Raw genomic sequence first — 21,066 nt, 5'->3', positions numbered from 1 at the left:
GCCAGATTATGCTTGGCTAAGCACAATTACATACAGAGCAGGTCGGCCCTGACCATGAAACATTTTGAGACCATTCCAACTCAACTATGGGCTCTGGCTGAATACACAACATTCTTCTTCCTCTAGTTTTTAACCCATCTCCCTCCTCCTCACGTCAGCTGTTGTCGGAGCTCAGAAAGAACAGAAGAAGAAGAGGTCGAGAACATACAACTAACTCCAAAGTAGAGCATTTAGTGGGCCAGCTAAAAACAGACCGGGGTAATGCAACAGAAAGTTGCAACTGTGCCCCCTGAAAGAACACTATTTGTCAACGTTTGTTACTGTTGGGAACAAAGGGGTCGAGCCTGAAGTCCCATCAGAGAAGTTTAAAGATAATGACCTGAAGTTCTGAACCTCTTGAATCCAACAGCTTGGAGTTGGCAGGTGTGGCTGCACTCTACTCAGCAGAAAAATGGGGTACGTTTCACTGTATTCATTGGACAATAAGGTGACCATAGAGATTAATAAAGCTTACTTTAGCCTGAGTCCATTCTTTTTTTAAAGGGACAACTATTAAATGTAACTTGATGAAATTAATTTGAGACACATAGCAGGATTGTAAAGAGCTTTGTAGATTTGTCTGCATGACGAAGGAAATTTACATGAATCATCAAAAGCATTTGTGTGTTCAACCTTCTATCAACTAATACTTTTACAGGCATAACATCAACGACTACTATTCAATAATTCAACACGACGGAGGCTTATTTTCTAAATGGAAATTATTTGAAGCACTAAAACAGAAATCTATACAGTACATCAGCTCTCAAAGACCTCTTCACATGTCCAAATCCACACACCTCACGCTTTCTAATAAGAAAGAAGCCTTTCATTGATATTAATAACACAATTAGCATGCCCTCCACTATGCCACCGTGTGAGACGAGGGAGGCAGCGAGACTGTGAGAATCAAATCAAACGCCCCCCAGTCTGACACATTGACTGACTGAGGACGGAGAACACTAATAGGCTCCTGTGCCACTCACCCAGTCTGGGTGTCAGTGAGAGTGAGTGTGCCTCTCTCTGTGTATGTTTCTCTGGGTTTGTGTGTGCCAGCATTCATTTCAGGGCGTGTGTGTGTGTGTGTGTGTAAAATACGTGTGTGTGTGTGTGTGTGTAAAATATATATGTCAGGGTGGGGTATGTGTCCTCACCTTAAAAGACTCCATGTCTGAGAGCAGACAGGCACTCTGCATGCGGGCGCGGAGGTGGGCACCCTCGGCTGACGTGCCTAGTTTGGCCAATACCTCCGACTGCTCCTCTAGAAGGTCTTCTGTCATGGGCGCTGGCTCCTGGGGAGTGGGGAGGAGGACACTCAGGGTTTCTGTGTTTTATGGGTTTTAGTGTGTGCATGAAGAAGCACGTGTGTGTGGATTGGTTTCCGACACACAAGGAAGCCAGAAACTGACCCCTTAAGTTGATCCATAAGGTCTGTATGTTACAGTACTTATTAGTGTGTGAGAGACATGCTGCAGTGACAAGGATTGGCCCGGTCATTCACTCTGAGGAGAACAGAGGAGAACAGAGGAGACAGCTCGTCATGTTCATTAGCAACCTGTGGAACAACGGAACACTTGGGGTACCGCCAACCCCATGCCAAAACAACCACAACGCCCTGCCAATCTCCCATCAGCTCCAGCTAATGAACACTGGTTCTATCTTGTAGAGCAATGTCCACAGTCCTGTCTAGTGTCCAAGTTGCTGAAGGGCAACTGAACACTGCATAATGTTCGCTAAGGTCGGACTCGGTTCCACCACTGGCAAAGTCAGTCATGATCACCGGCCAATCAGGTGCATAGCGAAAATTGTTATGCACCTATTTGAATGAGCAAGAAAGACTGATTACATGTAGAGGTAGGTGGTGGTTGGCCAAACTCCGCTTGCTTGATGAGTAACCTTGCTTGAGACTCTGGAACTTGAGTTAGCCAGGGCTTTAGCTCAGAGGACTAACATTGTCTTGAGTCACACAGATTACCCAGTAGGTTTGTTATGTACAAAATAATCACTATTGTTCAGATAAACCTGCTAAAGAAGAGTCCCTAATTTCATAGAATCCTGATTCTGCTCCCTGGCTTGTAATAACTCCCTAATAGCCATTACTTATACATTCTATAACCTGCTTTAATTGGCCATTCCTGCCTTTTGCATTGCTGCCATTATGCAACTGTTTTCCAGCACAAAGCAGGCTTATATAACAATGGGCTCGATACAACACCCAAAGGATTTCTGAGCGGAAGTAGCCCAATGTAAGGCTGCTGTACCTACCTTTTTAAACAACAACCGCATACCTCTAAATGCAGAAGGCCACACCATGCAATCATGAATGGAAAGGGGGGGGGGGGGGCAGAATCCAACTGTGCCTTTCTTTCTTTACCATCACAGCCTCTAATGCATTCTACCCAGTGGGCTCAGACTGACTAATGCACAGTCGGGTCTGGGAGAAAGAAAAGACTAAAAGCCTGTCCCCTCCTGAGCAAGTTTCTAATGAAATAAAGAAAGACCTGAGTCAGAGGGGACCATTAGCTGCGGCTCGAGAGATCCGCATCCTAAATTGCACCCCATTCCCATATATAGTGCACTACTTTTGACCAGAGCCCTATGGGCCTTGCCCCTTGTCAAAAGTAGTGCACCATATACAGTATAGTATGCTATTTAGGACACGGACAGTGTGGAGAATACAAACAGGGCAGACAGGAGCGGCGATCAAAAAACACTTTACCCAGACTAATTAAAACTAGGGAAGGAAGGTGAGAATGCCGAGCAGAGCATGAGTAGTAGTGGAGCAGAGGCATCCACCTCATTACAAATAGTGGCAATGCCATGAATCTAAAACACCCATCTCTGCCTACCCCTGTCCTCCCCTTCTACCCTGCCCCTGCTGTTTAAAAGTTCGACAGAGAGGGAGAAAGAGAAAAGAGGGAGTGCGGGAGAGAAAGAGAGAGAAAGAGAGCGAGAGAGATTGACAGGGGTGTCAGAGAGGAAATGGTTGAAAGGTAATAGAAAGAAAAAAACAGACAGGCGAGTAGAGATGGAGACAACAGATCCAGACAGAGACAGAGCAGCACAGATGAGCAAACAGACGTACAGATAATCGATGGATGTAGGAAGAGAAAGAGAAAGAGAGAACATGTCATTGAGAGGACAGACAGCGAGAGAAAGAGAAAAGAGAGAGGAAATGGAAAAGGACTGAGGGGTAGTGGGAGTGATATATGAGAGACAGAGACACAAAAGTTTGGAGAATGGTGTGGATAAAGAGGGAGAGAGATAGATAAAGACAAGTGCAAAAATCCCTGCATGATACACCGAGACAGCCGGAGACTGAGGCCGTGTCTAGACTTGACAGTTAATGAATGCAGTTTGTGTATTCTTCACAGACACATCTTGCGTCTTCAGCTACATTTAAATGTATCCACCATGTCCACAGTCAGTGTTGCCAATTTAGCGACTATGTCGATATATTTAGCAAGTTTTCAGACCCCCTCCAGTGACTTTATTGGTAAAAGTGGATAGCGTCAAATTCAGCTACTTTTCAGGCTACTTTTGGGGAGTTTCGACACCGAGGATTTCTCTGATTTTAATAGCATTTTGCGACTTTCCCCAATCAATTCGGCCGCAAACAAGAGTGGGAGAAGCTGTCTCTGCAACAGAAGTCACTGCAATGGTTCAGAGACAGGCAGAGAAGCACAAGGGGAGGGGGTGCAAGGCAAATTAGTCCACATTTGGTCAGGATTTTCCAGACTATATTCAAATGCGAGTATGTAGTCTGCAAACGGTGGAATAGGCTAAATATTATAACACAACAACTTAATGGTAGTAGCTAACTACTGTAGCTAACAAGCCAGGTAACAATCTGTGGCTAGCCAGCAAGCAAAGCTAAAGGGATTGCAAACGGGTTAGAATAACTCGAGAATAGAGTTATTAGAATAACTATAGAAATAGTTGTTAGCTGGCTAGCATTCATGAGGCCAGCAAACACGTTCCTCACACGCTAGGAATGTATTTCCGCAAATGTTATAATGCTCTTTCCCAAAACCCAAGTGTTCTGGACTCTGTATACACCAGGGATCATCATTGAGATTCAGCCGCGGGACAATTTTTTCTTGAGCGGATGGTCGGGGGGCAGGAACATGAATACAAATCATTTGTAGACCGCAAATTGACCGCAAGCAGCCCAAACAGATATGTTTAACTAAAACATAATCATTTCAAACCTTGCTTACATTTGTATACGATCACGTATTGTCTCTATTATGCGTGGGAATACTTGGGAACAGATTTCTTAAATTAAAATCCCTTGGAGCTGATTTCCTGGGGACTTTTACAATCTTTTATGTCCAACAATGAAAATTCCACACCCAATTATTATTACAAACCTCCTGAGGGAAAATGGCTCGATAAGGTGGTCAGCCAGATCTGAACACAATCAGACCACAATGCAACTTCAGTGCGTCTAGACCTGATCTTCGATCTTCGTATTCTGATAGCAGAAGTCAAATGTAAGTGTCAATTGTAGACACGGCCTGAGACTGTGTGTGTGTGTGTGTGTGTTAGCAGACACAAGCTGTGTGAAAACGTTGGGCCCATCTAGAAGTGCTGACACTAGTTTATTTTACACTCACACACTCCATCCATCTCTCCTCCACGCAGCACACGGTCGTTCCGCTCTCTTAACACGGCAAGGCGTCCATCCTCGCCCACCATCTGCAGCGTTTGCTATGTGTGTGTGTCCCCGTGTACTGGGTCTGTGTGTCTTCTTTGTGTGCGTGTACCGTGTATATGTCCGTGTACTGTGTGTGTGTGTGTCGTCTTTGTGTGCGTGTTATGCATTTGTGGATAGATAGCAGCTTCAGACAGCCCGGGCCACCATCTCCATTCCTGCATCTCACCTCCTAGTGTTAATCATTGAACAGTGTCAGCCTCAGCCTTGTGCAATAATTAACTCTCCTATTCATCCCAGTCTATAATTGATGAGGGGTAGAGGAGCTACACATCTCTCCAGGCTAGCTCTGGGCTCACACACATAGCAGGGAATGTAGAGGGAGGGAGGTAGCACTATCAGAGAGACTCATAGCATAGAGCACATGTGCCAATCTTGTTCCACGTAGGGCCAACGGTCTGCAGGTTTTCGCTCGTCCCTTGTACTTTATTGATGAATTAAGGTCACTAATTAGTAAGGAGTGCCTCTTACCTGGTTGACTAGGGCTTAATTGTAAAGGAAAAAACATAAACCAGCAGACACTAGTCCCCCCATTGAATGAGTTTCACACCCCTGGCATAGAGGCTGATCACCAAATGGAAGAGGATATAGCCAATTATAACAAGATGTATTGTAGTATCTACCTGCCCCCAAATGCCTTCTACAATAAGAGGCTGATCACAACCTTTGTTGAGTTGATTCTGTCAGGCTAAGTTCCACATCATGCTGCTCTTGGCTTTTACCATACTTATTAAGATGAACCCACACACATTTAAAGCTAATTATGGGATTTATGTTACAACAATTTCTTAAAAGTCTGTGATAATGAATTAGGCACTGTGTGCAGTGTGTATTGGTCAGGGCAACCGTGTTATAGTGATTTATGGTACCATAGTAACAATGAGTCACAGTACCACTACAATGTTGTAATGAATACTTCAATGAGTCACAGTACCACTACAATGTAGTAATGAATAGTAACAATGAGTCACAGTACCACTACAATGTAGTAATGAATAGTAACAATGAGTCACAGTATCACTACAATGTAGTAATGAATAGTTCAATGAGTCACAGTATCACTACAATGTTGTAATGAATAGTTCAATGAGTCACAGTATCACTACAATGTTGTAATGAATAGTTCAATGAGTCACAGTATCACTACAATGTTGTAATGAATAGTTCAATGAGTCACAGTATCACTACAATGTTGTAATGAATAGTTCAATGAGTCACAGTACCACTACAATGTAGTAATGAATAGTTCAATGAGTCACAGTACCACTACAATGTAGTAATGAATAGTTCAATGAGTCACAGTATCACTACAATGTTGTAATGAATAGTTCAATGAGTCACAGTATCACTACAATGTAGTAATGAATAGTTCAATGAGTTAGTGGTGCATATTGTACAGTACATCTGCCATGGCTGTCTATCTGTCTGACCTGTGGCATTGTTAATGGCATGGTCAGTATGGGGACATATTGGTCCTAGGAATCATTTTACAATGATATGCACTGAGTATACCAAACATTAGGAAACAATTAAAGGGTGCTTGAAGCCATCAGTCAATCACATGAAGATTGAAATGGCTGTGTGTGCTTGTGTGTCTGACCTGAGTAACAGGGATGTACAGGGGTTCCTGGGAGTTGAGCAGAGTCAACTTCCCGTGGGGGTGGAGCCGACCCTCTGGCTTGGCCACTTTGGCCCCGCCCTTCTCTCCGTCTGTGGACCCAGCCTCCTTCATCTCCTCCGTGTCGCTCAGGCACTCAAAGAACTCGTCCTCGCCCTCGCTGTCACTCCACGAGTCCCACGACTTCCCAGGAGACACCTCTCTGCCCATCTCCGCACTCCCTGGCCCCAGGCGCCCATTCTCAGTCCCAGTCGACCCTGACACCTTCCTCTCCCTCCCTCTCTCCCTCTCCTTCTCCTTCCCTCCTTCAGCCGTCTTCCTCCCATCATCCCTCGCTCTCTTCCTCTCAATGCAGCAGTTGAGCATCTGGGGGGCAGAGATGGACAAAGAGTGATGAGTGCAGGGAGTCAGGGAAACAGCAGCAGATGGCAAGCTTTTGGGCGGTGTGTGTGTGTAATTCTATCCGGTATAACCCCATCCCTTTGCCCCTTATCGAGCCATTTCTCATCATCATGTCCCTGTGTGCCCACACTAAAGTCTTCTCTTCCTCCTACACTGAGCTCCAAACCTCTACCTAGTGCAGGCTGCAGCACTTTATTACTATGAATAGAGTCACTTCCTGCTCTAATACTGATGCATGCCTAGCCTAGGTGTGTGTGTGTGTGTGTGTGTGTGTGTGTGTGTGTGAGAAAGAGAGAACAGAGAGAGAGAGAGAAAGGGAAAAGAGAGCAGAGAGGTAGGTATGTAGAGGGAGAGAGCGCGAGAGCGATACAGAGACAGACTCAGCTTATGAGTCAGAAGCTCTCTGCCCAGTGCAGGCTGGGCACCTCTTCCTCTTATTAAAGTGATTGCAGATAAAGTGGCTCTCTCCACCTTTCCAGAAAGATATTACCTCTCCTTCCTTCCCTCTCATCCTCGCTCACACTCTCTCCGGACATCTTTATTACCACCTCTCCCTACTTCCTTTTATCGCTTCCTCTCACTCTCCTCAATCCCTCCCTCCCCCAGGTGAGGCGTGGGCAGCTGAATAACAACACAGTTTATGGGTCTGGTTCTGTCTGGGGCCTCTGCAGACATCTGGCTGGGCCGTGGGGAGTAGGGCTGGCACAAAAGTTGACTGGATGACCACAATGCAGCAGCAGGACACATAGAAAAATTATTCATCGAACAGTCTTGGAACCGCTGCTTGGTATTGAAATAATTTCCAAAGTAATGTAGAACGTTCATTCAAATGATGTTAACTGATTTTATTTTGGGGGGGGGGGGCTGTTCTTTTCATTCTATTTCTATGGCAGCACATGCAGTCAGGAGCGGAGGAGAGGAGAAAATGTGTCAAGAACAACCCCAACAATTATAATATACAGTACCAGTCAAAGGTTTGGACACACCTACTCAATTCCAGGGTTTTTCTTTATTTTCACTATTTTCTATATTGTAAAACAATAGCGAAGACATCAAAACTATGAAATAACAAATATGGAATAATGTAGCAACCAAAAAAGTGTTAAACGTAGCTACCATTTGCCTTGATGACAGCTTTGTACACTCTTGGCATTCTCTCAACCAGCTTCATGAGGTAGGTCACCTGGAATGCATTTCAATTAACAGGTGTGCCTTGTTAAAAGTTCAATTTGTGGAATTTCTTTCCTAATTAATGCATTTGAGCCAATAAATCCATCATTCCTTTAAGACATGAAGTCGATCCAGAAAATTTCAAGAACTTTGCCATTTTCTTCAAGAGCAGTTGAAAAAAACCACCAAGGGCTATGATGAAGCAAAAACCATCAAGGGCTATGATGAAACTGGCTCTCACGAGGACCGCCACAGGAAAGGAAGACCCAGAGTTACCTCTGCTGCAGAGGATAAGTTCATTAGAGTTAACTGCACCTCAGATTGCAGCCCAAATAAATGCTTCACAGAGTTCAAGTAACAGACACAGCTCAACGTCAACTGTTCAGAGGAGACTGCATGAGTCAGGCCTTCATGGTCGAATTGCTGCAAAGAAACCACTACTAAATGACACCAATAAGAAAAAGAGACCTGCTTGGGCCAAGAAACACGAGCAATGGACATTAGACCAGTGGAAATCTGTCCAAATTTGAGATTTTTGGTTCCAACCGCCGTGTCTTTGTGAGACGCAGAGTAGGTGAACGGATGATCTCTGCATGTGTGGTTCCCACTGTGAAGCATGGAGGAGGTGGTGTGATGGTTCTTTGCTGGTGACACTGTCAGTAATTTAATTAGAATGCAAGGCACACTTAACCGGCATGGCTACCACAGCATTCTGCAGCGATACGCCATCCCATCTGGTTTGCGCTTAGTGGGACTATAATTTGTTTTTCAACAGGACAATGACTGAAAATTCACCTCAAGGCTGTGTAAGGAAAGTGATGAGTGCTGCATCAGATGACCTGGCCTCCACAATCACCCAACCTCAACCCAATTGAGATGGTTTGGGATGAGTTGGACCGCAGACGGTTGGAAAAGCAATCCAGGTGAAGCTGGTTGAGAGAATGCCAATCGTGTGCAAAGCTGTCATCAAGGCAAAGGGTGGCTGCTTTGAAGAATCTCAAATATAAAATGTATTTTGATTTGTTGGAACACTTTTTTGGTTACTACATGATTCCATATATGTTATTTCACAGTTTTGATGTCTTCACTCTTATTCAACAATGTAGAAAACAGTAAAAATAAAGAAAACCCTTGAATGAGTAGGTGTGTCAACTTTTGACTGGTACTATAAGAATATTTTGAAAATAAATACGCAACGCAGAGGATGAGAGGACGAGAGTACTAAAAACTAAATAGAGTACTAATGGTCAATAGGGAATTGTCAAGGGAAATAGTTGGGTCTCAGTTCAACAGCTGTTTAGAATCTGTGGAATGTCAGTCCTGAACTCAGAGCTACGTTTTCATTGGTCTGTACATTGAGTCTGGAGCAGGATCCTTGTTATTTGGCCATTGGCCTAGTTGTACTGTAAGGACTTCTGATTGGTCAACTCCAGGCTAGGGTGGGGGGTTATAAATGGCATCCTGTTACTTTGTTCTGTGGAGAAAAGCTGAGGACAGGGGAATGAACATCTACCTCAAATCTACCTCCTTCTCAAATAAATATAATTTTTTATTTTCTATTTTCTCCACCGATTTGCTTTGGGGTTTGTGTTATTGAAGTACAACAACTGCAAACAATACTGTCTATATTTATTTTCTTGCTATTAAAACAGTTTTTGCAGTGACCGTGGTCATTTGGCAGGCCAATTACTGTCATCCAAAATTCCATGACCGTCACAGCCCTAGGGGGGAGACACTCCTACCTGTCGTCTCGCTCTCTCTCTCTCTCGCTCTCTCTCTCTCTCGCTCTCCTACCTGTCGACTCGCTCTCTCCTACCTGTTGACTGGCTGGCTGTCTCTCCTACCTGTCGACTGGCTGTCTCTCTTCTACCTGTCGACTGGCTGGCTTTCTCTCTCTCTGGCTCTCTCCTACCCGTCGGCTCACTCTCCTACCCGTCGGCTCACTCTCCTACCCGTCGGCTCACTCTCCTACCCGTCGGCTCACCCTCTCTCCTGTCGGCTCACCCTCTCTCCTGTCGGCTCGCTTTCTCTCCTACCTGTCGGCTCCCTCTCTCTCTCGCTTTCTCTCCTACCTGTCGGCTCGCTCTCTCTCTCGCTTTCTCTCCTACCCGTCGGCTCGCTCTCTCTCTCTCTCGCTTTCTCTCCTACCCGTCGGCTCGCTCTCTCTCTCGCTTTCTCTCCTACCCGTCGGCTCGCTCTCTCGCTTTCTCTCCTACCCGTCGGCTCGCTCTCTCTCCTACCTGTCGGCTCGCTCTCTCGCTTTCTCTCCTACCCGTCGGCTCGCTCTCTCTTTCTCTCCTACCTGTCGGCTCGCTCTCTCGCTTTCTCTCCTACCCGTCGGCTCGCTCTCTCGCTTTCTCTCCTACCCGTCGGCTCGCTCTCTCTCTTTCTCTCCTACCCGTCGGCTCGCTCTCTCTTTCTCTTCTCCCTCTCTTACCTGTCCACTCACTCACTCACACCCTCTCCATCATAAACTTAAGACAGAGGCATTATTATCAACAGTTTTACCTTATTCACCCTATCCTCTCCAGGATAAATTTAGACTCAATTGAGTGAACACTCGGAGGAGAGATGTACTTCTTTTGTACTACCAGTAAAAATGTTTGTACATGCTATTGCTACCAGACTAATATGCAAAACCAAAACACACAGAACGATAGAGATCCTGGTGTACAAGTTGCTGCTGCTGTTACCACCATCTTAATCCATCATTCCTAAACAATTAATTTCTGCAGATAGTCTGCTTTGTGCTGGATTAATGCTTTCATGTAGCTATTGTTTATGTTGGTGTGTGGGGCTTATAGTGGTCTTTATCATTACAGAGAGCTTTGTTGTTGTTGCAGGCCTTAAAGAGGGAAAACTCGGACAAAGCTGTTATTAATTAGGACTGAGTAAACAGTCTTAGTAATAATCATAGTGAGGTCTGTATGTATACAGTTGATAGACTGGGCTAGTCACCTGGAGTTTCTGGTGCAGGAGACAGCAGCGAAGGTCTGGAGGACCACTGGCCAGTCTGAAATAAAAGACAGGGAAGGGGATAATTCAGTATACAGTCCCGGTGTATACCCTCAACATCATTATTGATGGGATTCCGGTTTGGGTTCAATCCAATTTGATGAGGGTTCAATCCAATTTCTATTTCTATTCCCTCTGTAATCAAGTGCAGTGTTTCCCCTAGGATTTTTTTCAACAGCGGTGGGAAAGGTAGCGGGAGGGGGGGGGGTCTTTGCTGCAGGGGTCTGGGCGCATGCCCCCAGGAGATTTTCTTGTAGAACGACTTTGAGAAGGTGACAAAAAACAACAACATTTGACACCAAAATGCATGAAAATTAAATGATGTTGACACCATATTAAATATAACTGATGGGAGCCAGTGCACTGTAGGGATATGAGCAAGCGGTGGCTGTGCGCTCGTGGCTCTGAATCGTGCCACTGCTCGCTCTGCTTGCTACAAATATATGATGTAACTTGTTTCTCTGATCTTATAGGGATAGTGTGAGATTTGGGGAATTACCATTTTTTATGTCTCTGCGTGCAGTTTGAACGAAGTTGAAGGTAGTTTCACAAGCCATTGCTAACTAGCGCAATGACTTGAAGGCTAGGGGAACAGCTAGCACGTTGGTAGTCTACAGGAACAGTTAACATGCTAGATGTTCCCATAGACATGCAGTCATTGCGCTAATGATAGTTAGCAACTTCCTTCAAACTGCATGCAGAGACATAAAAATGGTATCCATGAGTTCATCTGACTCTGGATAAGTAAAGAAATGGCTTAGTTGCCAAAATGTCACACTATCCCGTAATTTTTTTTAAAAAGCACACCGCTGCTAAATTAAAATATAGACTCAGCAAAAAAAGAAACATCCCTTTTCAGGACCCTGTCTTTCAAAGATAATTCATAAAAATCCAAATAACTTCAAAGATCTTCATTGTAAAGGGTTTAAACACTGTTTCCCATGCTTGTTCAATGAACCATAAACAATTAATGAACATGCACCTGTGGAACAGTCGTTAAGACACTAACAGCTTACAGACGGTAGGCAACTAAGGTCACAGCTATAAAAACTTAGGATACTAAAAAGAAGCCTTTCTACTGACTCTGAAAAACACAAAAAGAAAGATGCCCAGGGTCCCTGCTCAGCTGCGTGAACGTGCCTTAGGCATGCTGCAAGGAGGCATGAGGACTGCAGACGTGGCCAGAGCAATAAATTGTAATGTCCGTACTGTGAGACGCCTAAGACATCGCTACAGGGAGACAGGACGGACAGCTGATCGTCCTCGCAGTGGCAGACCACGTGTAACAACACCTGCACAGGATCGGTACATCCGAACATCACACCTGCGGGACAAGTACAGGATGGCAACAACAACTGCCTGAGTTACACCAGGAACGTACAATCCCTCCATCAGTTCTCAGACTGTCCGCAATAGGCTGAGAGAGGCTGGACTGAGGGCTTGTAGGCCTGTTGTAAGGCAGGTGCTTCCCAGACATCACCGGCAACAACGTCGCCTATGGGCACAAACCCACCGTCACTGGACCAGACAGGACTGGCAAAAAGTGCTCTTCACTGACGAGTCGTGGTTTTGTCTCACCGGGGGTGATGGTCGGATTCGAGTTTATCGTCGAAGGAATGAGCGTTACACCGAGGCCTATACTCTGGAGCGGGATCGATTTGGAGGTGGAGGGTCCGTCATGGTCTGGGGCGGTGTGTCGCAGCATCATCGGACTGAGCTTGTTGTCATTGCAGGCAATCTCAACGCTGTGCGTTACAGGGAAGACATCCTCCTCCCTCATGTGGTACCCTTCCTGCAGGCTCCTCCTGACATGACCCTCCAGCATGACAATGTCACCAGCCATACTGCTTGTTCTGTGCGTGATTTCCTGCAAGACAGGAATGTCAGTGTTCTGCCATGGCCAGCGAAGAGCCCGGATCTCAATCCCATTGAGCACGTCTGGGACCTGTTGGATCGGAGGGTGAGGGCTAGGGCCATTCCCCCAAGAAATGTCCGGGAACTTGCAGGTGCCTTGGTGGAAGAGTGGGGTAACATCTCACAGCAAGAACTGGCAAATCTGGTGCAGTCCATGAGGAGGAGATGCACTGCAATACTTAATACAGCTGGTGGCCACGGCAAATACTGACTGTTACTTTTGATTTTGACCCCCCCCCTTTGTTCAGGGACACATTATTCAATTTTAAGTTTGCTGGATGTTAAGTTTGCTGGAAATAAACACAGTTGACAGTGAGAGGACGTTTATTTTTTTGCTGAGTTTAGTTTGTTGCGTAATAAATACGATAATGGTCTCACCCGTAGACGAGGTAGTTGTTCTCCCAGCGGTATCTCATCTCCAGGACAAACTCCTGCCAGAGGTGAGCCACCGCCCTGACCCCTCCATGGTAGAAGTTAACCAGACACACACACAGAGCCAGGCGGTATGTCAGACTGTCACTAGGAGCAGACTTCAGCTGGTTGTACAGGTTCTGGATGGAGACAGTTGACAAAGAGAATGCAATCAGGATGCAGTACTACAGAAAATTACACTAATCAATCATGGATTTTCTGAATGTGTAAGTTTGACAATTGAAAATTGTATTTGTGAGTTTCGTTCAGTAAGGAACAATCTCGTTCACACTGAAAAAAGACAATGAGTGCTTTTATCAGACAAGTTCAGGTAGTTAAATGTTTTTTTGGAATGTCATGCCTGCTGAACACATCCCTGATGTACAATGTCTGTCTTTGAGAACGATAGAGAGATAGAGATAGAGGGCAGACATACATAGTCGTCAGACTCCTTCTCTTCTGGTTTCCCATCAGTATTCAATTGAGAAGCCTTGCTCTCGCCGTTCTCTGATGATGACTTGTCTATGGCGGCGTCTGGGAAGAGATACTGAGACACACACACACAAATATGAGCTTAACCATTCTCTTACATAGGGAACATCCATTCCATCTCACCGTTTGGACAAAAAAAAAACCCTCAAGGAACAATTCTGCTACTAACAGAGTCTGGTTTAAATGTTTTATTCACCTCACTGAGCCTCTAGGCCAATGGCAGTGTGTGTATCCCAAAATGGCACCCTATTCACTATTCAGTCCAATACTTTTGACCAGGACCCATAAAGGCCCTTAGGGACTTACCAATTGAGACTCCAAGTGTCTTCACGGCTGATTAAGAAACTGTTCCACACAGCAATGCCAGTGGAGCCTGGCTGCAGACTCAGCTCCCTTTCTCTCCTCTCAGTGAATGGCTGGAGCTCTCTCTCTCACAGCCACTGAGGCAGAGCCACTTGTGTAGTATGTCAGCCAGACTAAATCCCCATAAGCCTTCAGAGGGCTGCAGTAGACATCTGAGCAGGCCAAACACATGGCCTAGTGTACCCATCAGAGCTGATGCATTGTTTATATGGGGTTTCACTGTGTGTGTGTCTATGCGTTGCCCCTCTCACCAGCAGTATGGAGTTGAGTACATCGTTGCTGAGCGGTGATTCGTCGACGCGGCGGTGGCGGCGGATGCGTTTGCGGGCACTGTGCACCATGTTAGAGACAGACAGCTTGGGGATGGGCACGGCCGTGGGCTCTGTCAACTTAGACAGGGCATGGCTGATGTCATCTGTAACGACAGGGGAGGGGGAGAGAGAGAGAGAGAGAGAGAGAGAGAGAGAGAGAGAGAGAGAGAGAGAGAGAGAGAGAGAAAATATACACAGGGAGGGAATGAGGGTGGGCTCTGACAGAGTGAGCATATGCTCCCTTCACATGCACCAGCAAACAAACAAAAATGGAAAGACGCAAGCCAAGGGTGCATCTCAATAGTCCAAAGTGGCTTCATGTTCTACTCTTCCTTTCCTCCATCAGCACTGAGCTTTGCACAAATCCCCTTTGGGCATACACCATATTGGAAAATGAGAGGGAGTGATGTTAGACTATTGAGACACACCCCAGTAGCCATAGCACACACTAATAGAGGGAGTCGTATTACCTTTGCCTTCCTCCTCAACTGGACCCCGTCCCAGGATCTCCTCTGTTGACTCCTTCTTAGAGCACAGCTTGAAGAACTCCGTCAGGAAGTCACCTGGGATGGGCAACATGAGGTTTTATTACATTAAATTCAAAGTCAAATAGCTTTATTGTAGGGTTGGGCAATGGCAACCTTTGTCGTATCGTGCTTAGGTACCCATAAAACATTGTGATATACGATGCTCTCTCGATTGGCCACCCAAAAAATTAATCAGCTAAAACAGTTGCACTATAGTGCGAAATTGAATGCAACTGGAAGAACCATGACAAAAGATAATGTTGTTGAAAGCCTGGGTAGAGGCTATGTGCCGGCAATGGCAAATATTTTCCAATTTTCCTTTCTGGTGGAGGAGCAGAACAGGTTTGTTTGTGTGTGTGTGTGTGTGTCTGTGTCTGTCTGGCACGTACATGCTGGAGCAGTAACTGTCTGATGAGGACCGGGCTTTCTTACTGTAGTGAGCTAGGTTATAGGCCTACATCACGGGCTGGATAGAATCAGTCTACCGTCTTCAAAACTGGACAATAATAGCTTTATTTGCATCATAAAATAATATAACAAACACTATTATTTATTTTTCTCTCTCTCATAAAGCTGTGACTGAGAATAGCCTATGCCTAGACTTCAATTCTGGTTATTTTTGAAAGCCACAACAACTTTAGGGCAACACCTTCGTAGGCTACAATATTTGGGAAATAAGCTACTGTTCATAACTTTAAACTTGTTTTAAAGCTTTTATGATAGGCCTAGTAGGAGGATAGGTTACTGGCCATTTGGTTTTCAACCTCGCATGGAAGGATTTTTCCAGCCAGCATAATTTCTTTCTTAAAAGTAATTTCTTTCTTAAAAGCTTGAACTTGATTTAACTTGACATTCTATTTTCCTATTGATATCGTTTGTTCTCTCTAATTATTAATACTCTGGCTACCTTAAGTTTTTAGACTATTCAAATAACTTTTGGAGATGGAACTCTGTTACATCCATTGCTTGATCGTAGCCTTCAATCATATTCATAGTCTATCGAATGGAGAGAGAAAGGAATATAGGACACGTTTTTTTAAACAGCTAGACACACGATAGTTACATTTACATTACATTTAAGTCATTTAGCAGACGCTCTTATCCAGAGCGACTTACAAATTGGTGCATTCACCTTATGATATCCAGTGGAACAACCACTTTACAATAGTGCATCTAACTCTTTTAAGGGGGGGGGGTTAGAAGGATTACTTTATCCTATCCTAGGTATTCCTTAAAGAGGTGGGGTTTCAGGTGTCTCCGGAAGGTGGTGATTGACTCCGCTGACCTGGCGTCGTGAGGGAGTTTGTTCCACCATTGGGGTGCCAGAGCAGCGAACAGTTTTGACTGGGCTGAGCGGGAACTGTACTTCCTCAGAGGTAGGGAGGCGAGCAGGCCAGAGGTGGATGAACGCAGTGCCCTTGTTTGGGTGTAGGGCCTGATCAGAGCCTGAAGGTACGGAGGTGCCGTTCCCCTCACAGCTCCGTAGGCAAGCACCATGGTCTTGTAGCGGATGCGAGCTTCAACTGGAAGCCAGTGGAGAGAGCGGAGGAGCGGGGTGACGTGAGAGAACTTGGGAAAGTTGAACACCAGACGGGCTGCGGCGTTCTGGATGAGTTGTAGGGGTTTAATGGCACAGGCAGGGAGCCCAGCCAACAGCGAGTTGCAGTAATCCAGACGGGAGATGACAAGTGCCTGGATTAGGACCTGCGCCGCTTCCTGCGTGAGGCAGGGTCGTACTCTGCGAATGTTGTAGAGCATGAACCTACAGGAACGGGTCACCGCCTTGATGTTAGTTGAGAACGACAGGGTGTTGTCCCTTAAAGAGGTGGGGTTTCAGGTGTCTCCGGAAGGTGGTGATTGACTCCGCTGACCTGGCGTCGTGAGGGAGTTTGTTCCACCATTGGGGTGCCAGAGCAGCGAACAGTTTTGACTGGGCTGAGCGGGAACTGTACTTCCTCAGAGGTAGGGAGGCGAGCAGGCCAGAGGTGGATGAACGCAGTGCCCTTGTTTGGGTGTAGGGCCTGATCAGAGCCTGAAGGTACGGAGGTGCCGTTCCCCTCACAGCTCCGTAGGCAAGCACCATGGTCTTGTAGCGGATGCGAGCTTCAACTGGAAGCCAGTGGAGAGAGCGGAGGAGCGGGGTGACGTGAGAGAACTTGGGAAAGTTGAACACCAGACGGGCTGCGGCGTTCTGGATGAGTTGTAGGGGTTTAATGGCACAGGCAGGGAGCCCAGCCAACAGCGAGTTGCAGTAATCCAGACGGGAGATGACAAGTGCCTGGATTAGGACCTGCGCCGCTTCCTGCGTGAGGCAGGGTCGTACTCTGCGAATGTTGTAGAGCATGAACCTACAGGAACGGGTCACCGCCTTGATGTTAGTTGAGAACGACAGGGTGTTGTCCAGGATCACGCCAAGGTTCTTAGCACTCTGGGAGGAGGACACAATGGAGTTGTCAACCGTGATGGCGAGATCATGGAACGGGCAGTCCTTCCCCGGGAGGAAGAGCAGCTCCGTCTTGCCGAGGTTTAGCTTGAGGTGGTGATCCGTCATCCACACTGATATGTCTGCCAGACATGCAGAGATGCGATTCACCACCTGGTTATCAGAGGGGGGAAAGGAGAAGATTAATTGTGTGTCGTCTGCATAGCAATGATAGGAGAGACCATGTGAGGATATGACAGAGCCAAGTGACTTGGTGTATAGCGAGAATAGGAGAGGGCCTAGAACAGAGCCCTGGGGGACACCAGTGGTGAGAGCACGTGGTGCGGAGACAGATTCTCGCCACGCCACCTGGTAGGAGCGACCTGTCAGGTAGGACGCAATCCAAGCGTGGGCCGCGCCGGAGATGCCCAGCTCGGAGAGGGTGGAGAGGAGGATCTGATGGTTCACAGTATCAAAGGCAGCCGATAGGTCTAGAAGGATGAGAGCAGAGGAGAGAGAGTTAGCTTTAGCAGTGCGGAGCGCCTCCGTGACACAGAGAAGAGCAGTCTCAGTTGAATGACTAGTCTTGAAACCTGACTGATTTGGATCAAGAAGGTCATTCTGAGAGAGATAGCAGGAGAGCTGGCCAAGGACGGCACGTTCAAGAGTTTTGGAGAGAAAAGAAAGAAGGGATACTGGTCTGTAGTTGTTGACATCGGAGGGATCGAGTGTAGGTTTTTTCAGAAGGGGTGCAACTCTCGCTCTCTTGAAGACGGAAGGGACGTAGCCAGCGGTCAAGGATGAGTTGATGAGCGAGGTGAAGTAGTTAAATCAGTGTCCGATATAAAATAGGCCACAACAAATAGGAATAGGCTAAACCATCATCTGTCACATGATTTAGTCACCATCGACCTAACCCTACTTTACTGTCCAACAAATCTTAAAAAAGACGCCTTTTGCATGTAGCACCCAAAAACCCCACTATACACATATCTGGTAGGTGAAGGACAATGGAAATGCATACTGCTCTACATGGGTATCCATAGGATTCTATAATGTTTCTTTAAGGTCAGTAAGTATTTTTGTGAAGGTCTTACCGAGCAAACACGTGGGGCTGTCTGCTTTCCTGACTCGGACTGACCAATGAGGGGCCTGGAGCGGGTCCAGGTCACTGAGGTCACACAGAGAGCACGGTCAGACAACACAGGGGAGGAAGGCAAACTGGCCCTGGATTGTTTCAGTGGTTCACATTTACCATTATAGTCAAGGTCAGGACTGAACAATAGCTATTAAAACATGGAGCTCTGAAAGGAGGAAAGGTTCCTTGTTAGTGTGGTTTATTTTACAGCCTGGAACCTACTGGTGTTAGTATAGGGATTATATAGTGGAAAGAGTAATTACATGATAATCATCTATTGACTTTTTGGTTAATTTGAGATCCTTGAAATAAGAACCACTAAATATCACTTGCCATATAATCTACACTGAGTGTACAAAACATTAAGAACACCTGCTCTTTCCATGACACAGAGTGACCAGGTGAATCCAGGTGAAAGCTATGTCACTTGATAAATCCACTTCAAATCAGTGTAGATGAAGGGGAGGAAACAGGTTAAAGAAGTTTTTTTAAGCCTCGAGACATGGATTGTGTATGTGTGCCATTCAGAGGGCGAATGGGCAAAACAAATATTTAAGTGCCCTTGAACGGGGTATGGTAGTAGATGCCAGGCTCACCGGTTTGTGTCAAGAACTGCAACGCTGCTGGGTTTTTCACACACAACAGTTTACTGTGTGTATCAAGACTGGTCCACCACCCAAAGAACATCCAGTCAACTAGATACAACTGTGGGAAGCATTGGAGTCAACATGGGTCAGCATCCCCGTGGAACGCTTTCGACACCTTGTAGAGTCCATGCCCTGATGAATTGAGGCAGTTCTGAGGGCAAAAAGGGGTTCTTACCAGGTATATTACCCATTCAGTCAGGGAATGTAGAATTTAAATTTCAAGTTGACATTTTTTTTTTTTACGCCAAAATACCATGTATAACATTTCTATCCCAGAATGCCCTAAGGGGATTCAACAATAAATACAACCATCAAAATAAAACCCGAAACATATTTGGAGGAGGACCATCTTAGGCTGGGCTAATCTCAGTCTTCGAATCTCTTCAGAGGGCTGAGATTAGTCTCGATGTCTTTATACAGTGAATGTCATGAACATTTAGGATGAAGGCCCTCGAAGCAAACCACAAACACTGTTAATAAGATGCGCTGGCTCACTGAGCACCACTTTATCACTAAACTGAAAAGCGTAAAGTCATTCAGCTTTAATGCAGTTGAACAAGCGAGTGGTGTTGCTAGGGCTGAAGTACTTGTTATATCAACTCCCACACAACTCCTCCACATCCGCCCTCAACACCTACACTGTCTGGCACACAGGAAATTATTATGGGCAACAACCTTTCCCAATGTTTTAAAGGGAACTTATTTCATTGTTGGCATCACCTACCTGGAGGTTCCCTCTCTCTATCTATCTCAATGCTCACTTACTTGATGAGTTTAAACTGGCTACTGATTCTATTTATTGAAGACGACACCTCCATCTTCCCTGTCTAAATACCTGTCATTCTGTGGGGGGACAAACAATGTTGTTGATAGATCATAGCTCAGGTTGTTGAAATGTATTTTCAGTGTGTGTCAACCAGCAGGGCAGAAGAGAGAGGGAGGGTGGTGGTGGATACTTACGAGTACACATCGTTATCCACCACGATGCCTTCTGTCAGGTGGGGCCAGGTGGTCGCTAGGTGAAGCTCACTAAGCAACAATTAAATACAGATATGTTTATTTTGCATAATCAACTTCACATTATGAGATTAATGAATTACATAAAACAATTAAAGGCTCATACTAAAAGAAACAAATAATACACATGACCAATGATGTAAATTGCTAAATCAAGCATGAATTGTTTTATCGTCATGGCTACAGTACCATCGATCCTACCTGATTGGATCCTCACACGCTCCGAATGGCAGCTTCCCGAACTCCACCCCTCCCACCTCACCTCCGAGGAGAGCGTCGAAGTCTGGAGGCAGCAAAAAAAACACTTACCTTCATTGTTCAAACATGACTTTGATTCAGCACACAATACGTCCACTTAGAAGTAGCAAGAAGAACCCAAACCGTAAACACTTTTTACGCTTTATCATCTTCAATGCCTTGAAGGCAGGCAAATTCATCCCATAAAAACTAAAGGTCCAAATATACTCTGGTCTCTCAAACTAGAGCTCACCAGTCCGATTCAAGAGGAGCAGAAATAGTGACTGTTTGTAAGCCGTTTAAAAAGCTCTCCGAGCTCTTACCTTTTACCGCCTTCCCTGCACCACTCAAAGAGTTGAGCATCTCTTTGCAGCACTAAAATGTACCCTGGAGAGCAGCACTTAACATGACCGTGGGAAGAATCATCCACTATTGAAGTTGGTGCAAAGAGATCGAGTGGATTATATCAGTTTCCTAAAAGAGTTGCCAATGCGCGTGGAGGCGTTGAAAGACCGGTTCCAATACACTATGGGCTAACCTATATAGGCCTAGAACCATTTTTAAGTTCAGGAGTAAAAATATAATAAGTCACATAATAAGTTGCATGGACTCACTGTGTTCAATAA

At 45.7% G+C, this 21,066-nt stretch overlaps 1 protein-coding gene across 1 annotated transcript in view; it reads right to left on the bottom strand.

Annotated features, from left to right (window-relative positions):
- Positions 1 to 21,066, bottom strand: part of rab3gap1 (RAB3 GTPase activating protein subunit 1) — a 45,716-nt gene that overhangs the window by 14,121 nt on the left and 10,529 nt on the right. The window contains exons 9-18 of the mRNA XM_071355499.1: positions 20,405 to 20,486; positions 20,147 to 20,215; positions 18,499 to 18,572; positions 14,923 to 15,015; positions 14,393 to 14,556; positions 13,723 to 13,833; positions 13,254 to 13,426; positions 10,905 to 10,959; positions 6,357 to 6,740; positions 1,194 to 1,331 (exon numbers count right to left, since the gene is read on the bottom strand). Coding sequence (XP_071211600.1) covers positions 1,194 to 1,331; positions 6,357 to 6,740; positions 10,905 to 10,959; positions 13,254 to 13,426; positions 13,723 to 13,833; positions 14,393 to 14,556; positions 14,923 to 15,015; positions 18,499 to 18,572; positions 20,147 to 20,215; positions 20,405 to 20,486 — 1,343 coding nt within the window. The remainder of the gene's footprint in view (positions 1 to 1,193; positions 1,332 to 6,356; positions 6,741 to 10,904; positions 10,960 to 13,253; positions 13,427 to 13,722; positions 13,834 to 14,392; positions 14,557 to 14,922; positions 15,016 to 18,498; positions 18,573 to 20,146; positions 20,216 to 20,404; positions 20,487 to 21,066) is intronic.

Source organism: Salvelinus alpinus, chromosome 20, assembly GCF_045679555.1.
Source record: "Salvelinus alpinus chromosome 20, SLU_Salpinus.1, whole genome shotgun sequence".
In the NCBI taxonomy this organism is placed as follows: domain Eukaryota; kingdom Metazoa; phylum Chordata; class Actinopteri; order Salmoniformes; family Salmonidae; genus Salvelinus; species Salvelinus alpinus.
The sequence above is the reverse complement of the archived record's forward strand: the minus strand, read 5'-3'. Positions and strand labels throughout refer to the sequence as shown.